Source organism: Podarcis melisellensis (assembly GCF_964234715.1).
Source record: "Podarcis melisellensis genome assembly, chromosome: 7".
In the NCBI taxonomy this organism is placed as follows: domain Eukaryota; kingdom Metazoa; phylum Chordata; class Lepidosauria; order Squamata; family Lacertidae; genus Podarcis; species Podarcis melisellensis.
Genome location: NC_138539.1, coordinates 43,593,847 through 43,618,478, shown reverse-complemented (window position 1 = coordinate 43,618,478; position 24,632 = coordinate 43,593,847). Strand labels below are relative to the sequence as shown.

Below are 24,632 nucleotides of genomic sequence, written 5' to 3'. Positions count from 1 at the left end.
ACAGAGCCAGCCAGAGAGGTGAAAACAATTACAGTGGTACCTCGGGCTAAGTACTTAATTCATTCCGGAGATCCGTACTTAACCTGAAACTGTTCTTAACCTGAAGCACCACTTTAGCTAATGGGGACTCCTGCTGCTGCCGCGCTGCCGGAGCATGATTTCTGTTCTCATCCTGAAGCAAAGTTCTTAACCTGAAGCACTATTTCTGGGTTAGCAGAGTCTGTAACCTGAAGCATCTGTAACCTGAAGCGTATGTAACCAGAGGTACCACTGTAACAGGAATTGTAATGGAGTAGACTGGGAGTGAGCATGGCTGGCTGGCATTCTAAACCAAGACAACGCCACAAAGCAACATTTTGTTGCAGGTAGGCCCCACTCCTTACAATAGAACCCTGAGGCTATTACCACTGTTAGGTCTTTTAAACTTTCCTCTTCAAAAGCTCTATTTTCTTACCCACCTCCCTGAAAACCTTTGTGATAAGTGTTAATTTGTTGCCTGGAATGGGCAAATGTCCATTTTGCTTTCTCATTTTTCCAAATGTAATTTTAGGTCTTCATATTTTCATATCAGTTTTTTTTTAACCTGAGTCCTCATGAAAATTCATCAGAATTTTACTGCAAATTCCTCCTAATATACATACATTTGTATGCAATTTTGCCCAGTGCAATGCATTTTTATTTTATTTTCATGCATTTGGGGCTGGAGAATTGCATTTGGAGAAGTGTGAATTCTGAAAGATGGCTGTTACTGTTGATGTATTGTTTTTTTACCATAAAAATCAAATTAGGTATGTTCATGTCAGGACGGGTATCAGCAGGTCAGGAAGAACTCACAAGGTGCTTATTCAAAGAAACAAAACCACTCAGGCCTAGTGAGTACAGTAACTCTTCCCATCTGGCAGTTGCGAGGACTGAAAGTCTGCCTTCCCACAGCTCTCTAAGGCTCCTCCTCCCTCAGGTCCTTCCTAAGCAACCTGAGGCTCCTTCATCTTATGTCTCCAACTAGCTTTGGGAAGGCGGCATGAGGGTATGTCACATGTTGCTGAGGGGCACCCAAAATACCTTGAAAGCTACATGCAGCCCTTCGGCTACACGTTGGCCCACTGTGTTCTAGTGTAACCACTTAGTAACAAGAGCGGTGGTGAGCTTAGCAGTGGCAATAACTGACCTGTGCTTAGCAGGAGAGACTCGAGAAATATACTTGCGTGCATTGTTATTAGCAAACCATTTTCTCTTACCTAAATGATACTAAAGTGAAGAAATTAACAGGCCTCCCTATGTCCATCCTCACCTTTTACACTGTGAATGCAGATGTCATGGCGTGAAGTAGAAAAGAGAGAAAAAAGATATACAGTGGTACCTCAGGTTAAGAACTTAATTCATTCCGGAGGTCCATTCTTAACCTGAAACTGTTCTTAACCTGAGGTACCACTTTAGCTAATGGGGCCTCCCACGGCTGCCGCACCACCACTGTGTGATTTCTGTTCTCATTCTGAAGCAAAGGTTTAATCTGAGGTACTACTTCCAGGTTAGCGGAGTCTGTAACCTGAAGCATCTGTAACCTGAAGTGTCTGTAACCCGAGGTGCCACTGTAGACAACACACACACACACACGACGTGTGTGTATATACAGTATAAAACTCTTGAGGCCAGGCTTACTGAGCTGGGCATACCACAAATGTATGGTTTAATGAACAGAACCAAAATACTGACAATCTTTTTAAGCAACTTTTTTTAAAAGCATGATGTTCTTTTGCCTCCCTGCTTCCCCCTCTCTCCTTTAGCAAAATAGAGATGCACCAGAGATTATTTTTGCATTCCTCCTTCAAACAAAAGCAGGCATGTTGGCCTGACAGCTTTATGAAATAGCCTAAAAACATTTGCCTCGGGCAGCTGTAGCCCAAAATATGTAAAATGACGGCAGTGTAGAGCTTCCTCTGTTAGGCACGGTTAATGAGATATGATTTTTGAGGGCAGGTTGGAAGAGGCCCCCACACCCCACACCTACACTTTAGTTCACAGCTTCAGCGTGATTCCCACAGACATGCCTCAGCTATTAGAGCAAACTCCTCGGGAAAGAGCTGGTGCTGTTGAGAAAAACACTGCAAATTAACCGCACTTCCCGCCCTTTGCAGTGCCTCTCCGAGCCAACACATCAAATACCTTTACTTCTCTGTAAGGAGAAACAGAGAGGGGGGTAAATAGCCTGAAAGAACGAGGGAAAACGGGGGTCCCCCCGCCTTTCTCTCCCTCTCTCTGCCATGCTGCAGGCAAATGCTAACTTTTGCTCTTGTAAAAAGCAATCTGAGGAGTTATGGAAAGAAAGCAAATTCCACCCTGTCCTCTGGCAAGCAAGCAGAACAAGACTGAGGCATTTTTAATTGATGCTTGGAGAACACAAGGATCTGAAGCTGGCATTAAAGAGCACAGCTCTATCTTGCCTTCATGCCAAACCCCCTTTTTGGTGTGTTTTTTTTAAAGTCTGGTTTATCCAGGCATACCACCAAAGGGCATCAGAGAGTCAGCAGCCCTGTGGCGTTTGTCCTTGGGCAACTGCCAGTGAAACCGGTTTCAGCTGGCAGATGCATGTGCAAGCTGCAGTAATTGGTGTGTGTCCTTTTCTGCCCCAGATTTCTTATCTCAGGCTGATATATTCTCCCCCTCCTCTCTCCAAACCCCTCCTTCTCCAGCCGTTTGTTTGTTTGTTTGTTTTTCCCCCCACTGTAAATGTTTTATTAGCAAGATGCAAATTCTCAGCTCTGCAGCAAATTGGTGTTCCTGGATTATTTCAGATGTACTGATAGATGTTTCAAAACGATCTGGGAACGGGAGTGCTGCTTTGTTTGTGCAACGAGGGCCTTTTAAAGAGTTGAAGCTTCATGAAACAAGCCTAGCCTAAAGGAGCTGCTACAATAATTGGCGTGGAGACCAAACCCTGGCCAGGAAGCATGTCAGGCTGCAAGTTTCCCACATGGGGGTCAATTCAGTCTGCTTTGCTCTGTGGAAAGCCAGATGGAGAAAACGCAGATGCTGCTGCTAACTCATTTAATATTACTTTTTTCAGCATAACGGATAAAGTGCTCTGCAAGAACCATCAGCCGTGCTGCTTCCCAATAGGCCTTGGTGCAAGCTGATACCTGCAGAGCATGTAAAAGGGCCTTATTTGAATGTCTGCTGCCTCCACCCACATTCTATCTTGAGACTATTACAAGATCCAGATTGGGACACCAGGATTTTTGTCCCTGTTGCCCCACAAGCAAACACCTCCTTTGTTTCTCATCTAGTCAAGGAATAGTCCTGAAGCATGCCAAAGCTGGGACACGCTTGTGAATGCCCTGAACAAGGTATGGTGCCATCATAGCAACTTTGTGGATTGTTTTCTGAGAGCCCAACACAGCTGCCTTTACTTATGAGAAGACACAGTATACCCAGTGTTATTTCTCTAGAAAAAGAGGGGCCGGAACTCACTATGAATGCTTCCCTTGGTCTCTTATCATGGCAATGGCACACACCTGAGAGGTGCCAGACCTGAGTTCCAGCAAATTATGGCTTAAAAAAAAAAGCCCTGAGTTTATTCAAATATTCAGAAGACCATGAACCACAGACAGCAATCTGTATTTCTTACAGTGAAAGAAAAAGCATCTGATTTCTTTGGTATTATGTGGTATGTTAGACATGGAGCCAAAGTCCTCTTTGAGGTGGCAGGGTTGTAGCTCAGAAATAGAGAATCTTTTTTGCACGCTGAGGTCCCAAGATCAATCTCTGGTGGGGCTGAGGAAGGCTGCCTGCAACCCTAGAGAGCCATAGCCAGCCCACGAGGACAATGCTTGGATGCCAATGAATGAAATCTAGAATCCTGACTTGTTTTTTCCTCTGCAAACCTTTGTTTGCCATTTGATTTTTAAAAATAATCTTTATATGCCGCTTAATTGTCGAGCTCTTTGTTGTTTTCTTACATTTTTTTTTTAATTCCCCTTATACGTGGAAAAAGTCTTGACCCTTAAGGAACGACAGCTCCCAGAATTCTCTCAGTTAAAGCGGCATAAAAGTACTTTAAGTAGAAGCTGCAGATGTGGCTCAGGTTGCCGGTGACATCTAGAAGCCAAGACTACTCAGCCCTGCATTATTTGATGGGAGAATTTGTACCCTTGCAATGGCTTACGATATATTTCAAATACAACAACCCAGACAATGAAGTCTGGGTTACAGCTGCAATCTGTCAACAAAGAAATGTAAATGAAACCCATGTTAGATAATCCCCGGGCTTCATTTATGTAGCAAGCAAAACATGGTTCTCGTTAAAAAAAGAAAAGGGGGGAAACCCCAAAGATTTTCTTTTAAGGAAGAGGTTGAGCAGCCATGATTATATAGAAGCAGATGGGGGCAAAGAAGGCTGGGAGAGATGCCTGAGGAGTGACTGAGGAAGGGAAGCTTTGTGGAGCAAGACGGGCAGGTCATTCCATGCAGAGGGAGTGGTGTGGAAAAAGAGCCCAAAGGCAAGAGTGGGAAGAGAGAGATGGAGTGATGCAGGAAAAAGGAGTGGTGGAGAGAGAGCTGCAATGACTGGGAGATGGCAGAGATGCATGCAGGGTGGAGATGAAGGTGAGAGCGGGAGTCACATACACTTTTTTTTTAAAAAAAAAGAGTTTGGATGTGTGGCATCAGATTCAAAAGCCTTTCCCCCTGCATTGCTTCTTGCACTCAGCCCATACTTCAGCCTTTAAAGTCAAGCTCTGGTAGTGGTTGTTGTTTAGTTGTTTAGTCGTGTCCGACTCTTCGTGTCCCCATGGACCAGAGCACTCCAGGCACTCCTGTCTTCCACTGCCTCCCACAGTTTGGTCAAACTCATGCTGGTAGCTTTGAGAACACTATCCAACCAGCTCTTGTAGATGGCAGCAAAACAAATATCCCTTTTGTGACAAAACCAAGTGCAATCTTTTCTTGGGGAGAAAAGCATGGTATTTGTCATATAACACATTAATTCACCTCTCTGTGTGTGCTGTAAGTAAAGGTACCGGTAACTTATTTTTTGACCTGGGATGGTTTGGAGAGCATCTATCCTAGTTTCAGGTCCTGGCATCTCGCCTGAAAAGGATCAGATGATATTGATACAATTTCCAGATTGCAGAGTAGAGTGAAGAAGGAATACGTACAATTTATGCGTTGCCATCATTTATCCTGAGGTGACATATTTCACCTTTTGACATTTCCTACTGCCATTTTATTTTGATGCATTTTTGGTCCAAGTGGGATGGAAAAGTCCTTTTGAGGACACATACCAAATTACACTCCCCCCCCCCCTCGGGACAGAGCTTAATTTCATCCAGAACTTGTTTGAACACATGGATGTACCTGAAAGCCATTTTATTTATTAAACAGGAACAGGAACAGTATTTCAAAGAATGGCTGAATGGGGCATTTCCCTCAATAAATGAGAAATCACAGGCCCTCATGGAAGGAGATCCCATTCTTCCTCCAAGGATCGCAGGACATCTCTCTCCTTTATCTTCACAATAGCACTGATACATAGTGGCTGGCCCAACATCACCCCAAATGTAGTAATTAGGGAAAACCTGTTACATCACACTGGTCCTGGTCTCCATAGCAGAGCTGATGAGTTAGTTAGGTAGGTAGGTAGGAATGAAAGAAAAATTAGTTCAGTCTGCATTTTTAAGCAAATAAACTAATCCACATCTTTCAGACTATTGTTACATCAAATGGAACACAACTATCCTTCCGTTTCCAAGTTTTCCAGTACAGCACTAAACTAAGGCAGGTGGGAAGCATATGTAAAAATGCATATTTTGAAATAAAATACATTTAGAAATAACATATGTTATCTAAATACTTTTTTAAAAAATGGATCTGAAAACTAATGCAGAAACAGGACAGAAGAGACTCATAAAAGCACCTGAGAAAAATTGACACAGAGTAACAATAATCCATCTCAAGGTGCAGTCGCCCACCCCTCACTTAACAGAGGAGTTAGGGAGGGCTCTCAAGAACAGGTGGAGTAGCTTGCAGGAATTTGAGGCACAGCTGCATCCAGGGTACGCTGGTGTTTCAGCAAAGCCTCTACCTACTGACTAGCCTTAAGCGTGGTGACATTTGGAAAAGCAAACAAACTTTTGACAAAGCAGCATGATTAGGGAAACAGCTCATCATTGAATTAAAGCAGAAGTGTAAATAAGGCCACAGGTTTAGACCATAGTTTAGAGACATGTCACATACCTCCAGCTGTAGATGCATCCGTCTTGCTCCTTCCTGGGCTTGCAAAGAATAAGCTTATACTCGGGGTGAAAGCACTAATTGTCCTGTGTGATTAATGAATTAATTACTCACCGATTTAGTGTGCGTTTTAACTGGATTTTCATCAGGCCTCTCCCCAGGAAGGGATGTTCGGTGCTGGTAGCATTCTTGTAAAACAATTTGTGTCAAATTGCCAGATTGAGGCAATTCATTTTTAAGATTAAGAAACGGTTCTCCTTGCAAAGCTACAAGATACCCTTGCATAGACTGAGATAGTATTTAAACCAAATATTACAGTCTATCAAAAAGCACCCAGAGTGAAGCTAACTGGAATACTACAAATGGAAAAAGTTATTTGCCCCCTTTTTAAATCCATAGACCTGCATTCCCAGGGTATGTTTTAATACATTGGAATGTAATGTTACTCATTCAGTTATATGGCTTTACATGAGGCTAGCAAAGTTTTGCGCTCTACATTTAAGAAGACGCAGTAAGAAAATATGTGCTGGATAATCTCATTTTTCAAAGAGTAAACACAATTTGAGCCATGGTGTGCAATCCCCCCCCCCCAAAAATGGCTGGTGTTCATTAAGAGGCATGGGCATCTACTCTCAAAAGTGATCTTATAAATAAAGATGAAGCAATATATGGATTATAGCAGCATTCTATGTAATATGGCAGTCCTGGATTTAGGACAGTGAAGGTGGTTTCCCCACATGACGTGAGCCAAGGGGGCACAAAATAAAAAGTTTTTAAACCCTATTTACAGGTACCTACTCAAAGTTAAGCCCCAATCAGATGGGCAATTGAGTTGCTGCAAGTGGGGGGGCATGAAAATAAGAAATATTAGGGTGGAGTGTCGAACTAAAAGACAGTTTCAGACTTCTGGTTTAGCTGCGTCCTGAAACAGGTCGTGCATTTGAGCTCCTCGGAGACTGAAGCCTTCCTACTAGGCATAATGAATAATGAAATCCCAAAAAGATTAAGGAAAATATGTATGTGGTAGTAGCAGCTAGGATCGTTATTGCTAAAATATGGAAAGGGGACTCCATGCCCACAAAGCTAGATTGGCAAAGTAAAATGTCAGAATATGCTGAACTAGCAAGATTAACAGCAAGATTCCAAGACTATACAGCTCAAATATTCAAGAGAGTAGAATATTTAGAGAGACTACTTAAATGAACATTGTAATATCACCAATTGGACCATAAAGAAGGCTGATCACCGAAGAATTGATGCTTTTGAATTATGGTGCTGGAGGAGACTCTTGAGAGTCCCATGGACTGCAAGAAGATCAAACCTATCCATTCTTAAGGAAATCAGCCTTGAGTGCTCACTGGAAGGACAGATCCTGAAGCTGAGACTCCAATACTTTGGCCACCTCATGAGAAGAGAAGACTCCTTGGAAAAGACCCTGATGTTGGGAAAGATGGAGGGCACAAGGAGACGAGATGGTTGGACAGAGGACGAGATGGTTGGACAGTGATCTCGAAGCTACCAGCATGAGTGACCAAACTGCGGGAGGCAGTGGAAGACAGGAGTGCCTGGCATGCTCTGGTCCATTGGGTCACGAATAGTCGGACACGACTAAACAACTCAACAACAACAATATCACCAATTCATTGGCAGGCTTGGATTGAGTTTCTGCTTGAAAAGAAGAGATTGTTACAGAACAAAAATGATAGAGAATCTATGAGAGATAAAATTAAGTGCGCAGTGAAAGGAAACTTAAGAACCATGGGGGGGGGGGCAGAAGTCACTTTTGTTCTTGCTCAGGATGCTATATTACCCAAGTCCACCCCTGAAAATTGACATGGCCAAGATTCTGCCCTCACCCTAGGACACTTTCTGTACTTCAGCAATGATGCTGAGCTACTGCAAGTATTTTCTAGGTCCTCATGTCTTTCTGCGACCTGTTTATTGTACATTCATCCATCTTGTGCAACATTTTGAAATGTAAACATGACTTGAGGGAACATTTGTGGCATTGTGCAGATCAATCGGAAACTAACCCCCCAATGCACAAGACATGTTGGACACAGACACACAAACATTACATGGAATGGATTTCTGCTAAATATTTTTCTACATACTTGCAAAATGTTCAGAGTCCACTGATCAAGCAGTAAGTGGCTTCAGGCAAACACATGGCAGTTTGCCTGAACAGGGGCGGAGGGGTGGGGGAAAGGCGCTTGAAGACTCAAGTCACATGAGGCCTCAACATCCTAAGGAAAATGCTTTGTTTTTCTAGCTGAAAGTATGTCAGCAATGCATCCAGAATGATATGCTCACCTAACACCCCCACCCCAATCCCTTTCATATTTACCTTAGGACAAAATTATACACTTCCAATTACAGGGGCAGTTAAAATCGATACAAAGGTGGGAGAAAACAGATCATTTTTCTTATGGAACTAACTGTTTTCATTAATTTTTCATTAGTCCTGCTTCTGTTTCGCTATCCATCACTAGCGGAGCTGCTTTGCAGTAGATTACATTTCAGTTATCTTCCATGCTTCCAGGATTTAGTAGATATTGCTTGATAACGCTGCAAGCTTTGTGGCTTTAACTTTTAATGATCAATAATGCACCAGGAGAGGGTATTTTTGTGTTTGTGTGTGTGGCAGTAGTCTTGTCTCTAAGACAAAAATGGTTTGCTTCTTGAATAGTTTTTTAATGTGGGTCATCTATGTATTAAAAAAAAAAAATACTACTAAGTAAAATGTTCACTGGTTGGCCTTGAAATGAAAATACTCCCAGTACAGGAGTAATAGATACCTTCTTAGGAGTGCAACTTGAATACGGATTTGCAGAATCAAATGTCTAAAGAACAAAACATATTGCACTCAACACATCCCCTCACGTACCAAGATTAAACCCCCCACCCATGAAATGACAATCCTTTTCTAAATTTCTGTTATGCAAAAATGTACTTGGTATTAATGCTAATTATGAAGCAACTTCCTTTGTGTTACCATTTCTTGATCTTTTGACTTGGATCTGCAAATGCTATCTGTTTTAAAATATACCATGCTGAGACGGGAGTAAAACAGGAGGAAATGTGCTAATACATGTTTCCCAAAAGCAATCAAAGCAGCCACATAGCTTGCCAGGCTCTAATCCAGACACTGCTATGACCATCTCGGCAGCCTTAGGAGAGGCACTTGGATTTCAGTCTTTGGTTCACGTTCTATGTGGTATTGCTTACCAGCCTCACTAGAGAGCTGCAATACTTCAGTTAAAGCCACTGTTTCCACAGCCCTTTGATAATGCAAAGCAATGGTCTGTAGACCAGTGTATTTATTAAGACATAAACAGGAAGCTGCGTAACGCATTCAGTGATAACGTGGGCATGCATGCACAGAGTCACTCCAGTTTGTTTTATTTTGCACAATAAAGTCAAATAAATGATTATTAGGAAGGACTGTAGCAGATGCAGATCTTTGGGAAAGAAGGAACCCCACCAGACAGACATTCTTGCATCATGTTCAATTCTGCTCTATCAACCACACTAAGGAAAACATTGCTCAAATCAAAACCAACCAAAAATGAGAGTGTTGCACAGAACCAGTGCTGGATTTATGTATAAGCTAAACAAGCTATAGCTTAGGGCCCCACTCTCTTGGGGGCCCCCACAAAAATTAAAGGAAAAAACAACGATGTACATTTCTAAAATATAAGATAGAAAACAAATAAAAACCTACATACAGCAACAGTGTTTTGTGTTGTGTAGGCTCCTATGATGTAAGTAATGGGCCCCGCCTGCTAGCCTGCTCCCTAAAATATCACTGGTTTGCTAATTTCTATATATAGGGTGCCTACATTCTGCGTGTGCAAATGGCTTTAGATACCTATTAGGTCCATAAATTACCATATAGCATATATTCAACACAAAGCGTGTTCTCCTTCATGGAGAGCACGTGTTGCGGTGGGGGCCACCAGGACACTCCAAAGTTGGGGACGGGCTAACTGATCGTTGGCCACTGATGCGATTGGGGCTTCCCTTGTTGTTGGGAAGAAATTAATGTTGCCATTTATTGATTGACAGCCAGAAATGCTAAAACTCCTTGCACGAGCCTAGGGCTTCCTCTTTTCGCCCGTGCAGCGGATTGCCCGTCCCTCCCTCCCTAGAATAGGGTTGTTCGCTTTGACCTTGCTATGCCTTTCATGGGGTCGTCTGCTTTGGAGCGGGGGCCTGGTAGGAATTTTGTCCATCTGGCTGATTGGCTGGGGCCATTTGGTTTTTGCCTACTGCATAGCAAATTGTCACAACTTGTAAGGTTGCGGTTAGGCATTGGTTTATGGTTTGGTTGGTTGAGGAGCATGGATTGGCTGTGCCTGCCCCTCTAATGCTGCTGCTGCAAGGGATTCCGTTAAAGGAATTGGGGGCTAACTATTGCTTGTCCATTCTGTCAAGGGGGCTCGGGCCATAGCAATGAGCTCCTGGTTGCATTTGGGGTGAGGGCAGGTTCCCTGCTCCGCGTAACCCCCAAGTGTATTCCCCCATTCTGACTTTCGCATCGTGCGGAATGTCAGTCTGTCCCCCATGGTGGGGGCAGATAGTCGCAACCAATGCCTGGTTGCATTTGGGGTGAGGGCAGGTTCCCTGCTCCGCGTAACCCCCAAGTGTATTCCCCCATTCTGACTTTCGCATCGTGCGGAATGTCAGTCTGTCCCCCATGGTGGGGGCAGATAGTCGCAACCAATGCCTAAGCAACCACTCACAAATTTGTATTTTAATAAAGTTGTGGCCAAAATTATGCCAAAAACCTTAAACAAAATTTCTGTGTGATGTGTGAGTTATTGGGGTGGACCTGGGGACCTCGACACGCAAAAACAGTGACAATTTGTTGTTGACAAAGGACAGCTGGACATATAAAGGACCCAATTACCTTCAGTAGCTTAGGGCCTCATCAAACCTAAATCTGGCCCTGCACAGAACTGATGTGCCCAGCTCGCCTTTAAATGAACCACTGGCCACATGCGGAATGTGCTAGGAAAGACAATTAACATGTTGTAAGCCTATAAATCACATGCTGCTTGTACCAGTGACTAGGTAAGACCAGGCATCCCAACAGTGCAGATTTTCCTCTGGAAAACTAATGCTGACAAACAACATAATAGAGTACCCTTTTTGTATTACGAGGTAGCTCATTTGTCATCTTCCCCGGCTCAGACTACAGAGACTTTTTTTTCTTTTTTCTTTTAACATAGCTCTCTTGCTCCAGTCCACCATCTGCTCAGGATAGCAACTCTAATGTAGTTGCCCACTGGCTTGGTGCTTGCAGAGAAGAACTCACCCCTGTTATGATAAATTTTCAGGACAAATTTTCCATCTTAGCGCAAGCCCTCAAACAAGAGTGGTCTCAAGAATGCAATATTTATGATGCATAGAGACTAGACTCACTGAGGTTTCTTTCCAAACAAGCATACTGAGCATGTAGTCTACCTTTTAGGAGAGAAAATTTCTAATGCAGCACTAGTTTCTGAAATTTGGGATGGTAAAAACAACAACAATGCTACACACCACAAGTCATTACATTAAATCTTAGGGACACATGTGGCACAAGTACACACTGCAAAGAGATGAGCTGGCATCCTGAACAGCAGCCTTGCAGAGAATTTCCCTTCCTCCAGTCTAGTTCAACTTAGCCTTGACACTATAATGGTATGCATTTTCCTGTAGGCAGTAGGACAATGATAAGAAGCAATGGCAGGGAAATAAAAACCTTTATGAGGTCAAGGCATGAGTAAGTTGAACTAGATTTTAAGGAGGAAGAGGGTAAACTTTGCACATGAAAGAACAGAAGTTCAATTCCTGGCATGGAGGACCACAGCCAGTCAGTGTAGACAATACCAAACTAGATTAAATGCTTGTCTGAGTCTATAAGGCAGCTTCCTGTGTTCTCATATAAAACATAAAGGTAAAGGTAAAGGGACCCTTGACCATTAGGTCCAGTCGTGACCAACTCTCGCTTTATTGGCCGAGGGAGCCGGCGTACAGCTTCTGGGTCATGTGGCCAGCATGACTAAGCCGCTTCTTGCGAACCAGAGTAGTGCATGCAAACGCCATTTACCTTCCTGCCAGAGCGGTACCTATTTATCTACTTGCACTTTGACATGCTTTCAAACTGCTAGGTTGGCAGGAGCAGGGACTGAGCAAAAGGAGCTCATCCCGTCATGGGGATTTGAACCGCCGACCTGATCGGCAAGCCCTAGGCTCTGTGGTTTAACCCACAGCACCACCTGCGTCCCATATATAAAACATAGTTCTACCTTAAATGCCAGAGAGTACTTAGTCTGGCATTCAATATCCCTTACTTTTTGATTCCTGATTGCAAGTCCAAGAGTTAATTACACACAACCATTCACTCTCCCTTTTGTTGAAGAGCACACATGGTCCCTGCAAAAGTCATACAATACAATTATGCAGCCTGATGTTAAATAATAGCTAGCATACAAATCAACAAAGGCTAGTTGTTAGTTTGTAGGAAAATGTAGATAGATGCTGTGCCTTGGGCTATGGATTCTCTTCCCTTACAAACAACAAACCAGCCAGCTTCCCCATCTCTTCCCATGACATCTTGCATTGCAAATGCAAGAATGAGACTGTATTTGAAGCAGAAACAGTTTCAGCCTTAAATACAGAACATCTGATCCAACATGTCCAGGTTTGTGCTTGTTTGTTTTTTTGAGGCCTGGGTAACCAGATCAGTGAGGAAATAGCCAAAGATAACAGAAAACCTTAATGCAAAGTATTGATCTTGGTACTGGTGATCCCTCCAGTCCCTCAAGAAATAATAAACCACTCACATTGAAGTCTGAGAAAATCAACTGGCCTGAGGGCCTTGAAGGTTTCTTGGTTTCATTTCCACTGTAAATAAACCTCAGGCAGCAAGAATGTCTGCATTCAAATACCAGTTGTCCAACAGAAATAATTCATAATATAGAATTCTCCAGGACAGGAATGACAGAATGAAGTAATTGGTTTTAGCTTCTAAGCAAAAATAAAAATATAATTTGAACAATTGTCAATATTGCAGTCGTGGGGGTTCCTCCCCCATATTTAATCCAATTCAAAGCACACACTCTCTTTGGCAAACTGGTCATCTTAAGACAAAAATATATACTACAAATACAACTTTTAAGAAGGTGTATACAAAACTATTTAGCATCTGCTTACAAATGCAAAACCAAACTTAGTATAACATTAAAAGGAGACCAGCAATAACTACATTTCCTTGAAGAATCAAGCTGTTCTTTGATACAACTTCAGCAGTGAATGCTGGTTCCATCTGTTGGTTTCATGTGCAGTTGGTGCTTCTTCCCAAATACTTACTAGACCTGTCAGGTAACAACCCAGTGTGGACAAGTTTACTGCTTGCGCATTAGTAAAACACGTTAAAGGCTCCTCACTTCATCCTCCAAGCTTCAATTTATTATAATCTCCAGTTTCTGCATTGACACACTCACCCTTAACAGCACATCCAAGTGACTGTTACCCCACTGGCATCAGTACCATCAAACAAGAACCTACTCAAAACCTACCTGGGCTGCTTCCAGCATAAGAACATAGTAGCAACCAAAGGCCTACTTAATCCAGCATCCTTTTCTCGCAATGGCTGCCCTCGAGCAGGACAGGAGTGTGACAACATTCTACCCACTTGCGATTACCAGAAGCTGGTACTTTTAAGTTCACTTTTTTGAACTATGACCGCCCCCCCCCCAAAGTTTCTATATTTGATATAGTGGTCTGATGGTGCTTTTAGGAAATAATCAGAACACACAATGAGGAACTAGAAAGAGGTATTTGTATTGGTAAAAATGCATTGATCATTGATATAAGCAACAGTGCCTTCAATTTGCCTTTGGAACCTAGTTTCATTTCCACCTCCAGCCACATTTTTACTCCGAGGAAGGTCACGTTGTGTGGCATTTCCAGTGTATGTTCCCAGCAGTCCCTCTGCTACCATGTTGACAGAACACACAATGTTGGCAGCTGATGTTCCTTTCCCTTTTTCCATGCATTACAGCAAAAATACAGCACCTGCTGATGGCATCAAATGCAATTATTTTCATCATTATTGTTAGTTTTAAAAAGTAGCTAAATTACAACTACAGTGCATCACAATGTTATTAACCTGTAAAAAGAGAGCTGGTTGCCATCACTGGTTTTTTCCTTATTCAATATATTTATTGCTTGTATCTATTGATCTGATTTAATAAATGACATTTGACAGATTGTTAAAAGAGTCTGCTTTCTTTGTAAAGGGCTAATCAGTGTCACCTACAAGTCTACATATTGTTTACCCTTGTTGCATTATTTTTATTCAGTTCATGACCATGGAGTCCATGTCTGCGACCTAGAGTACAGTGCCATTAACATACCAGACCTCCACAATTTGTGATTCAGTTCAAAAAAATAACATTCAATGCAGTGTTTATCTGACTATTCAAAGATTTAGAAAGGAGTGAGATGTTAATGTTTGCTTCAGAAAACTGGACAAGTATGATGAGTGATAAGGGCCTCGGATTGTATCAAGGGCAGCCCAGGAACAGCAACATTAAGCTGCAGCATTTGTAAGGGGGAAGACTAACTCCTGTGTGATAGTATTTCTTCAAAATACCAAAACACAGAATCCGAAACCATGTATAGTCTGTTGGTGTCTGTCAATTATGCTACATTTTGGGCAAGAGACAATTTCACATAGTCCCACTCCTCAAATCTAGAATCTCCACCCTTTTCTTTCAAGGTTATGTGGAGTGAACATGCAAAATATTCCAAGTTAAGTACATGTAGGGTACTTAAAAAGTACTTTCCCTACATGTTTACAGATTATTCTACTGGTTAAGAACAGTTTTTAAAATGTGGATGTACCAGAGTTCATATTCCTTCCATTTCACCTCAGTGCAAAAAAAAAAAAGTTAAATAAAAAAATGCACATACATTTATTTCATTAAGACTAACTGCCATCATTTAAAAACCAAAACATTTAACAATGATCCAGAAACAGCAATACAATAGAACTGCTATTGTCCAAATTTACAAATCTGAATCCAGAAATTTACTCAATCTACCTTCTCAGTGCAACTCTATGTTAACATCATTTGCCATTTTATCCAGTATTTTTAAGCTTATCCACTTTAGATATACACCACACTGGAAAAGCAAAGTTGTATTTTATTTTACAAGCTGATATCGTAGGGAAACTCTGAGTTTTGCCATCAATGTACTGAACATTTGTGTATGGGATTTATCCTAACCACTTATTTCCTGGCATGATCAATTTAAGTTCCCCTGCCATACCCTCTAGGAGATGCAAGACTACCTGCCCTTATTTTATAAAACCCAGAAGAATTCCTTTAGCTTTTGAAGGTTTGAGATATACTAGAATAGACCCTTTTCGTTTGATTGGAAAAAGCTTGAATTCAGAGCTTCAAGTCTCACAATAAAATAAAATAAAATAAAATGGAATGTTTGCACCATTGTTTCAGTTCACTGTTCCATAAGGAGGAGGAGTGTGTAGTCATAGCTTACTTAATATACAGTATTGCATATAAAAAGGTATTTTGGGTAAGGATAAATGTGGTGACTGGTGAGTCTTATGCCACAAAAGCATCACCTGTGAACAGTATGGGTTTTCTGTTGTATACCTTGTAATCTCTGTTGAGACAAGCCAAAACCAATTACTGTAAGCAATTAGAATAACTTAAGACAATAAAATAAATGGAGGCAGCTATGTTGGTTCTTAGAAAAAACCCAAATAGCAACAGTACCAGACCTTTATAAGGACCAAATTAAAAACTTAAAAACAAACCCCAAAGCAATGTGCTGGCTTTTGAGTTTTTAAGAATTACTACATACTGTATCTGTTTTCTGGGTTTGTAAAGTCAGAGGAAGAGTGCTGTTTGGGTTTCAAAAAAACCCAAGAAGAGGGCAAGGGAGGGAAAAAAATTGTTTCAGTCGAGAGGCTAGGAGATGCTCTGGCTGCAATACATTAGACTTAAATGGTGATTCAGTAAGCACTTTGCGTACTAAGTAGTTCAAATTTTGCCAAGTGTAAAAATTCAAAGGATGCTCCAAGTTAAACGGGGACCAAAAATATTTGAAAAAAATAAAACTCAATGCCCACTGTCCTTTCGAAAAATATATACCAGCCATTATTCAAATTGTTCCTCCCTTACAAGGAAGACCTAAAGAAAAATGAGATAACCCTTATATTAGCAAATCTGGAGAGGAGGTGGGCAAAGCTGTTGCTGCTGTTACTGCTGCTGCTGGTAGTTTCCATGGGAGAGCAACCAGAATGGTCAAAGTCCTGCTGGATCCTTGTGTGAAGGGTGAGAATTAGGAAGCAGATCCCTTCCCCTGTTACTGTTAAGAAAACAAAAACGTTTATATTTCCTTCCTATTGTGGTCAATGGCATGGAATTAACTAGACCGGATCTGCAGCTTAAGGCCCATTTTGGTGAGGTGTCAGGGGAACAAGGGGGTTTAGGACCCTGCAGAACCTAGAGACATCCTGTCCTGGCCCCCATAACTTGTGAAACACCACCACTGGGATATCTATGTCACATACTAGGGGCTCTCAGGTGCCAGGAATGTGTTCCTAAAAAGAAAGGAAGGAAATGGAAACAAAAGTTATTACACTAACTATCAGATACATACTTGAATAATAAATCTGTAATAGGCCATAATCATTAAGGATATTACAGCTTAAGCCAAACACATTTTGACAGAGGTGGTCTAAATATAACAAACAAAGCAGAACAATTCAATTGGCTTTATAGTATATGAGACCTCAAATGAGAGCAAGACCTTCAAAGGAGAAGCAAACCCCCTTGATTAACAACCAACCAAATTATTGTTCACAAGGATAGCCATTGTCTTGACATAATCAGGCTACACTTTCTGGAACAGACAATGAAGAGGAACACATTTATTATGGCACAAGACTATAGTCCATCAAAGAGTACGCCAAAATAATCTTTAAAGTGATGTTTATCTGAGCAAAAAATATACACCTTCATTTCACTCTTGGAATCTGAACTGGAGGGGTCTGAACTGGACCAGGAACGAGACTTGTAGCTAATGGAAGACTTGTAGCTAATGGAAGATGTCAACAGCACCTGTGAAAATCACAAATTCCATGCTAGGGATCTTTAGGAAAGGAAAGGAAAATAAATCTGCTGATATCATAATGCTGTTATACAAATCGATAGTGCAACAACATTTGGAATACTGTGTACCGTTCATGTTAGCCCACTTCAAAAAGGATATTGTGGCGCTCAAAAAGCTTCAGAAAGTGGCGACCAAAATGAGAGCAACCCCTGCTACGTGGAAAGGTTGCAGAGTTTGGAACTTTAATTAGAGAAAAGATCAGTAAGAAGTGACAGGATGAAGTTTACCAAATTATGTATAACATGGAGAAAATGGGTAGGCAAAAGTTTTTCTCCGTCTCATAACACTAAAACTCATGAACATGTATCTGAATTTTGGAAGGTTCAGAACAGATAAAAGAAAAGATAAAATATGAAACTGACTCCCATGGGAGGCAGTGTTGGCCACCAGCTTGGCTGGCTTTAAATGAGGCTTAGCCATTGGGGCTAGTGGCCATGAATTTGTCTGTGTTCTACCTCCTCTGTCAAGAGGCAGTATGTTTCTAAATACCAGTTGCTGGGAATCGCTGGTGGGCAGAGTGCTGTTGCTCATGTCCAGTTTGCAGAATTCCTACAGGCATCTGGCTGGTCACTGTAAGAACAAGATGGTGGACTACGCAGGTCAGTGGTGTGGTCCAGCAGCCTCTCTCTATGTTCTTAAGGTGCCATGACACTTTTTGTTGTTTTCACTACTCCTCTGGAAATTATGAAAAATGCTTCCCAGAGGCTTTGCTTGTTTAGCTCTAGGTGAGAATGAAATCCTCCCCCACCCTTTTAAAACGGCTCTCCCCCCCCCCCTGAGCATTACAGAAAAAAATCAAAACATTCAGTACTATGCAATAAAATAACCAACATATAGAAGCCAGCATGAGAACCAATTATAGTCTCTTTTTAACTGTCACATCTTGTGACCTCGAAAAATACCACTTTGAATCTGTAGAAAGAAGGTAAATCTGTATGGTTGTATCCTGGGAAAGTTTACATTGATGGAAACAGAGATGAAAAATAATTTGGTTGGTTGTTAATAAAAGAGATTTGAAGCCAAAGTCAAGAGCTAAAGCCTACAGAATGGTTGCACTATGTTTCATTCTATATTAAGGCCACTGATTAAGACCTCTGTGTCAAAGTGTGTTTGGCTTATGATGGGATATTATGAACTTACTATTGTAGTTAGTTATCTGATAGTTATTTTTACTGTATTTTTGATCCTTTTTTAAAATACAGGCTTCTCCTTATCTGATTTTGGTCACTAGGTTTTGTATTAAGGATCGTTTTGTCTGCAGTTCTCTGTATTTTGTGAGTTTTGTCCTGCCAGTGGATCTTGTGCTCCACCAACGGAGCAGTAGTCATACCATTTCCTGTGGCCCCTCAACTGGCTTTGCAATTGCTCCTTTTGATCGGGGTAGGCAGACTTCAGGATCTACCAGCCAGAGTCTGCTGCAAAAGATATAAATTTAAGATTAACTAATTCTGATTCCAGAAGTGCCAGAACTGGATGTTGTGCACAGTCCTTCCACACAAAAAACACATTCTTGGTTAGTCTAAGTTTTTATCATTAGGGTATTATATGGGGCAGAGGTGGGTCATTTGTTTGTTGCTTTGGGAAGTCAGAAATCACAGCAAATCATCCACAGATCTGCTAGTAGATCCAGATCTACTTTCTGTCTACCCTTGACTTTCCAGGTCTCTCCCATCATTATTTATTTATTGGCGCCGCACGTATACACAGTCACATGCAAGTCAAACAAACATATGTGGGGACTTGCCTGTATTGTTACTCAGCGGCTGGAGGGCCTGCCCTTCTCCTTAAAACAACATCTTCGGCAAAACTGTGCAGAATTATGCTACTCAGAAAGGAAAACAATACTTGTGATTTTATGGGCAGTGATGAAATTATACTACACAAGGATGTTAGCATCAGATAGACGTAAAAGCAGTTGTACAGGCCTGCATTTAATGACTTTACAACATAATTGCCCAGGACTGAAAAGATCGTACTAACCAACATTAGGTCACTTGTCTCAATGATGGAGAGAAAGAAGCACCCTGAGGTGCATCAGAACCGTTTGCCACTATGAACTAAAGATAAAGCACATTGCCTTTCTTTAAGTAACGTATTTGTGCCTTCATATTGTTGTTTGTGCACAGAATTCAGCACCACTTACTGTCCAATGAATGTATCAGATGCATAATAGAGCAAGTTAAAAGCAAATGCTCATCTTGATTTTTAAACATTTTTCATTTTTTCTTTACTATTGTTGACTTAAATCAGGACATTAACAGAATTTAGTGTACTTCATTTGACTAAAAAATAGTAAAAATGAATGCACTGGAGTCAAACCAGAGCAACTCTGCCATGTAGGAATAAATTCTGACTCCATCTGATAAAAAAATAAGATGGTTCACATCTGTCAGACGGACAGAAGTGTGTGACTTCCTGTTCATGACCTCTGTTGTGTAATGGATGGATGCTTTCTAGAGTTGTGCCCAGCCATCTCTAACACAAACACCTGCAAACCTGATTCAGGATGTACATGCTGAAAAACAGATCACCATTTGGCAATGGAAAATGGAAGGGAGCTGTGAGCCTCCCCTTCTGGCAATGGCTTCTTTATTGTAAATCAGGCCTGACTATGGCCTAGGACACTTAATGGCCCTCACAGCACCAATCTCACCTACTATTTTAAGGGGTTTTTCTTTCTTTTTGCATTTCTAACTTTTTACATATACATATTTTACACCTTGAGGTTATTATTACTAATCCAAATGCTCCTGTATCAATACAGGTATGGTCTCTATATTTGATATAAATGTGTCTTTATTCAATGTTTCATTCCAGAGCTCTTTTGGTGTTCCGACTGCCCATGGAAAAGGGTCCCCTTTTTTGTAAGAAAAAAAAATGTCCTTAGTCCAGAGGCTCTTGCTTTATTCGAATGACAGAGGATGAACGAGATGTCCTTCTGAGTTCTCGCCTAAGTACATATTCACTGAACTGGGAAGAGTCCACCCCTCCTCCACAGGAGCCAACAATTTCAAAGCCTCTTTGTTGCAACCTCTCAAGTACCTACAAAATAGGACGAGGAAAAGATTGGGTCAGAACAAAAGATTAAAAACAACAGCAGCAGCAGTGTAATTGTGAAAAACAAAATCTGTTTTCATGTACTTTTTATTATATGCTTAACTACTTTATATTTATGCAACATAAACTCCCTCCTCAATGATAACTACTGGTAAATTTCAAGACATTAACAGCAGCTACTGTAGTTAAATGAATACTGAAATTGCAACCTCTTCATTCCATTCACCTTTGCATGATTTCTAAAAAAAATATAGGGAAACATCCAAATCCGTCGTCCCATCAGTGCGGGAGTGAGAAACTTCCAGCCCATGGGCCAATCTTTGGCATGAGAACCATTTCTCCCAATCCATGGCCAACTGGCCACCAGTTGATGTCAGTGGTAATGACAATAACAAGTGAACTGATAGAGGTACAGTGTCTTATGAGCCTTCCATTCTGGGCTTTATTTTGGGTACTCCAACAGGTCATGGATGCAATAATAGTGCATTAGTGGTGGATTTATAGTGGAACATCCACACATCGTTCCACTTTATCAGTCGTTCTGTGATGCTTCCCTAAAGATGCTACGTTTTTGCCACCCGGAAAGACACTTCTGCTGTGGCACAACAAAAGCAGGACAACCCCCTTTCCCTTGCAAACTTTTGTGGTATGGAAAGTTACAGGATTTCAGTGGCAAACTATGGGATATGCAGCTGCTGGAAACTAAGTAGTATGTTTGTCCCAAAACCTTTGCAGGAGCAAATGGAATTGAAAGTGAAGTTGCCTATAAGCACTACAATACTATTGTGAGAATAGCTTTTCGTGAATGCACAATATAAAGGATATCTGTAGGGCCCTATGCTAAGTCAATTAACATGTGTACAGAGAGATGAGACACACCCAACATCTATATGGAAATATCTAAATTGGAAGGAAGTACATGAAAAGTCCGCTAATTTCAAGGTTGTTGCCTTTGATCTGACTTACTGCTCACCTGATGAGTAAGTGCCTTTAACTCAATGGGGCTTACTCCTGAGTAGACATGCAGATGATTGTGGTGTAGCAGTAAAACTCCATTAACATCTAGGCTCCCTTTCAAACTCTCACTGGAAAACTAAAACTGAAAATACGGTAAATATCCCTTCACCTAATGTGCTCACTAAGATTAATGTAAGCATCCTCTTGATTATTCTAAAGGCCTATGACACAGACACACAAAGGTTTTCCTGATAAATGCTCCATGCTTTTGGAACTCCAGAAGGATGTTCTGAGAGTACATGATGGACTTATACTGCTGAAGCTAAGGTGGTTTGAGTCTGGATAGGAGACCATCTAGGAAGGGAGACCATTTAGGAACACTTCATGATGGAAGAAAATTAGGATATAAACGTGCTCATAATCTCCAATCCTCTAGTACTTCTGTGATCTCTGAACTTCTTTATTTGGCCCAGTGTTTAGAAGCCAAAGTTAAAATGATCTGGGGCAGGATGCAACTGGTATCTTTAAACTGTAGCTGTAGGGATTTGTTTTAATCTTGAATCTTCAATGTAAATTAAAAGACATTGATTAAAACAGAACAAACCAAATGTTCAAGTCAAGGTCTTTCAAAGACTGATTGGAATACAGGTGTTGAACATTAATCAGATACGACCAGACCTTATTCTTCAGGATTTTCTCTCTCTCTCTCTCTCTCTCTCTCTCTCTCTCTCTCTCTCTCTGTGTGTGTGTGTGTAGACTGAGAAGGCATAATATTCAAACTTCAACTGTTTCCCCGCACTAGGAAAGTTAGGGTAAAGTAGTGTAGGATAGAGGGGTAGACGTACTAGTTGACAGGTCTAAACTAAAGACAGGTCTTGTGTCAATCATGTAGAATATCAGATGTTTTTAAATTCTGGCAGCTAAATAAAATGTTCCTGAACCCGTAACAATTGTTGAAAATAGCTCCTAAACATGACACCATGGAGTAGAGAGAAATCTCATAAGCCACCACAGGTTGTTCCATAAATGGTTAGCCTCCTATGTATCTTCCCCATAGATATTCAACAATACTTTCCAGGATGAGTTCTGCAACATATTTTTTCACTAACCCGATTCATTTAAGTGATGGTACGTGGCTCTTCTCATCATGTCATATGCAGCTGCTGCTGAGAACATGGAAACTGCCTTGTTCTCAGAAGCATCTGCATGCTCCATTATCTACTGAATAGGTTCAGCACAAGCCATTAGATCCAGTGTATCAAATAAAATGTGTTGTGGGAGGGGGAATCATTGGCTTGTTTTTGTTCTTATTTTTATTACATATTTTGTGGTTTTTATATTGTATTTTTATGTTGTGAACTGCCCCGATATCTAAGAATGAAGGACAGTATACAGATTTAATAATGAATAATAATTTAATAAATAATAAGAAAGAGAATACAACCGATCCTCTAAGGAAGGGCTTGGATTGATTTACTTTCAAAGTTTTTGTTTGTTTGTTTTTTAAAACCTCACTCTGGCTCACATATTTATCAGCTTGCCCCAAAACTGATATACTGGTGTCTACATACCTGAACTGAATTGAGATGACAATAGCCATTTAAAGGAAATCTGATGACATGTGTTGAGTCGTGATTCCAACCTGCATTGACTGAATTGCACATCACATCACCAATTTCTGGGAAAACCTCTTCTATCAAAGACTTGTCGCCACTCAAGGTAATCCTCTCTCCAAGATCCGGAGCAACTCGCACAACCAAACACTCGCAGGATTTTGAAAACCGGCATGTCTCCCGATCCTGTTTCCACCTTTCCATCTCCCCTAGCATGGGCTGAAGCTGAAAATACTTTGCTTCTTCATACAACAAGCTGTAATCCTGAAAGACACATAATTTTCATTGCCAACGAGAAACATACATGCCGCTATTGGGAAACGAATGGCAATCCAACATTGTCAACTTGCTTGTGGAACAGACTTCCTCATCATTTCCTTTCCACTGCAGCCTCTTTCTTGTTTGCCACCCAAAAACTCCTATGGGAAGGTTGGGGGGCAGAGGGACTGCAGTGGTGACATGCCTACCAGTGCAACATTGGATCTCATCATCCTACATCTACAGTATATAAGAAAAATAAACTCAATATTGAATTCACTTCAACACGTGGATAGGAACTGCTCGCCTTCCCCATCTAAGAAGGTCGTATGGAAGAAATATACACCACGATTAATAGGGATGCTTCTGCCTTGCATTATCTTTTTCTGCTCCCCTATGAGTTGTAAGCTTACCCATGTCCAGGCAGTCACCATACTGTTTGTTGGGGTTGGGGCTAAGGAGTGGGAGGACTATGGCTCATTTATAGCATACATTGTTTGCCTGCATAAGATCCCAGGCTCAATTCCCTGTAAAGGTAAAGGACTCCTGGATGGTTAAGTCCTGTCAAAGGCGACTATGGGGTTGAGGTGCTCATCTCGCTTTCAGGCTGAGAGAGCTGGCGTTTGTCCACAGACAGCCTTCTGGGTCATGTGGCCAGCATGACTAAACTGCTTCTGGTGCAACAGGACACCATGACGGAAGCCAGAATGCATGGAAACGCCGTTTACCTTCCCACCACAGCGATGCCTATTTATCTACTTGCACTGCCATGCTTTTGAACTGCTAGGTTGGCAGGAGCTGGGACAGAGCAACGGATGCTCACCCCGTCATGGGGATTTTAACAGCCAGCCTTCCGATCAGTAAGCTCAAGATGCTCAGTGGTTTAGACCACAGCGCCACCCGTGTCCTTTGCATCTCTAAGCAAGGCTGCACTGACAGTACTGAACTAGATAAGACTAAGCCTGTCGTGATTCATAATAGTGCAGCCTCCTATTTTCTTATGCATTTTGTTGCCCCTGCCAGTGACAATTGATGCTGAGCAAGTTTGAGGAAAGCACATGCGACATCAGAATACAACTAAGTCTAGGGGACTAGACGCAGGGCAATTGCCATGCTAGTTCCCAGTACAGTACAATAGAAAATAAATGGAAAGAAGAGAAAGTTGGTGCTGAACACAGACTGGCCTCTAGACCAGACCATCTAAGAAGCAAGGGATACAACATTTGCTACAGAAATATAGTTAATATAATAGGGAAGGTTGTAAAGACTGGTGTTTGAAAGCATCAAAATGGAAATACAGTAATTTAGGACACATAACAT

At 41.4% G+C, this 24,632-nt stretch overlaps 1 protein-coding gene across 8 annotated transcripts in view; it reads right to left on the bottom strand.

Moving 5' to 3' along the window:
- Positions 1-14,041: 14,041 nt before the first annotated feature.
- Positions 14,042-24,632, bottom strand: part of KCTD1 (potassium channel tetramerization domain containing 1) — a 51,651-nt gene continuing 41,060 nt past the window's right edge. For all 8 annotated transcript variants that reach the window (XM_081919530.1, XM_081919527.1, XM_081919526.1 and 5 more), the window contains 2 exons: positions 23,013-23,318; positions 14,042-20,469 (listed from right to left, as the gene is read on the bottom strand). In XM_081919530.1, the coding sequence (XP_081775656.1) occupies positions 20,311-20,469; positions 23,013-23,318 (465 nt within the window). In that variant the 3' untranslated portion in view covers positions 14,042-20,310. The remainder of the gene's footprint in view (positions 20,470-23,012; positions 23,319-24,632) is intronic.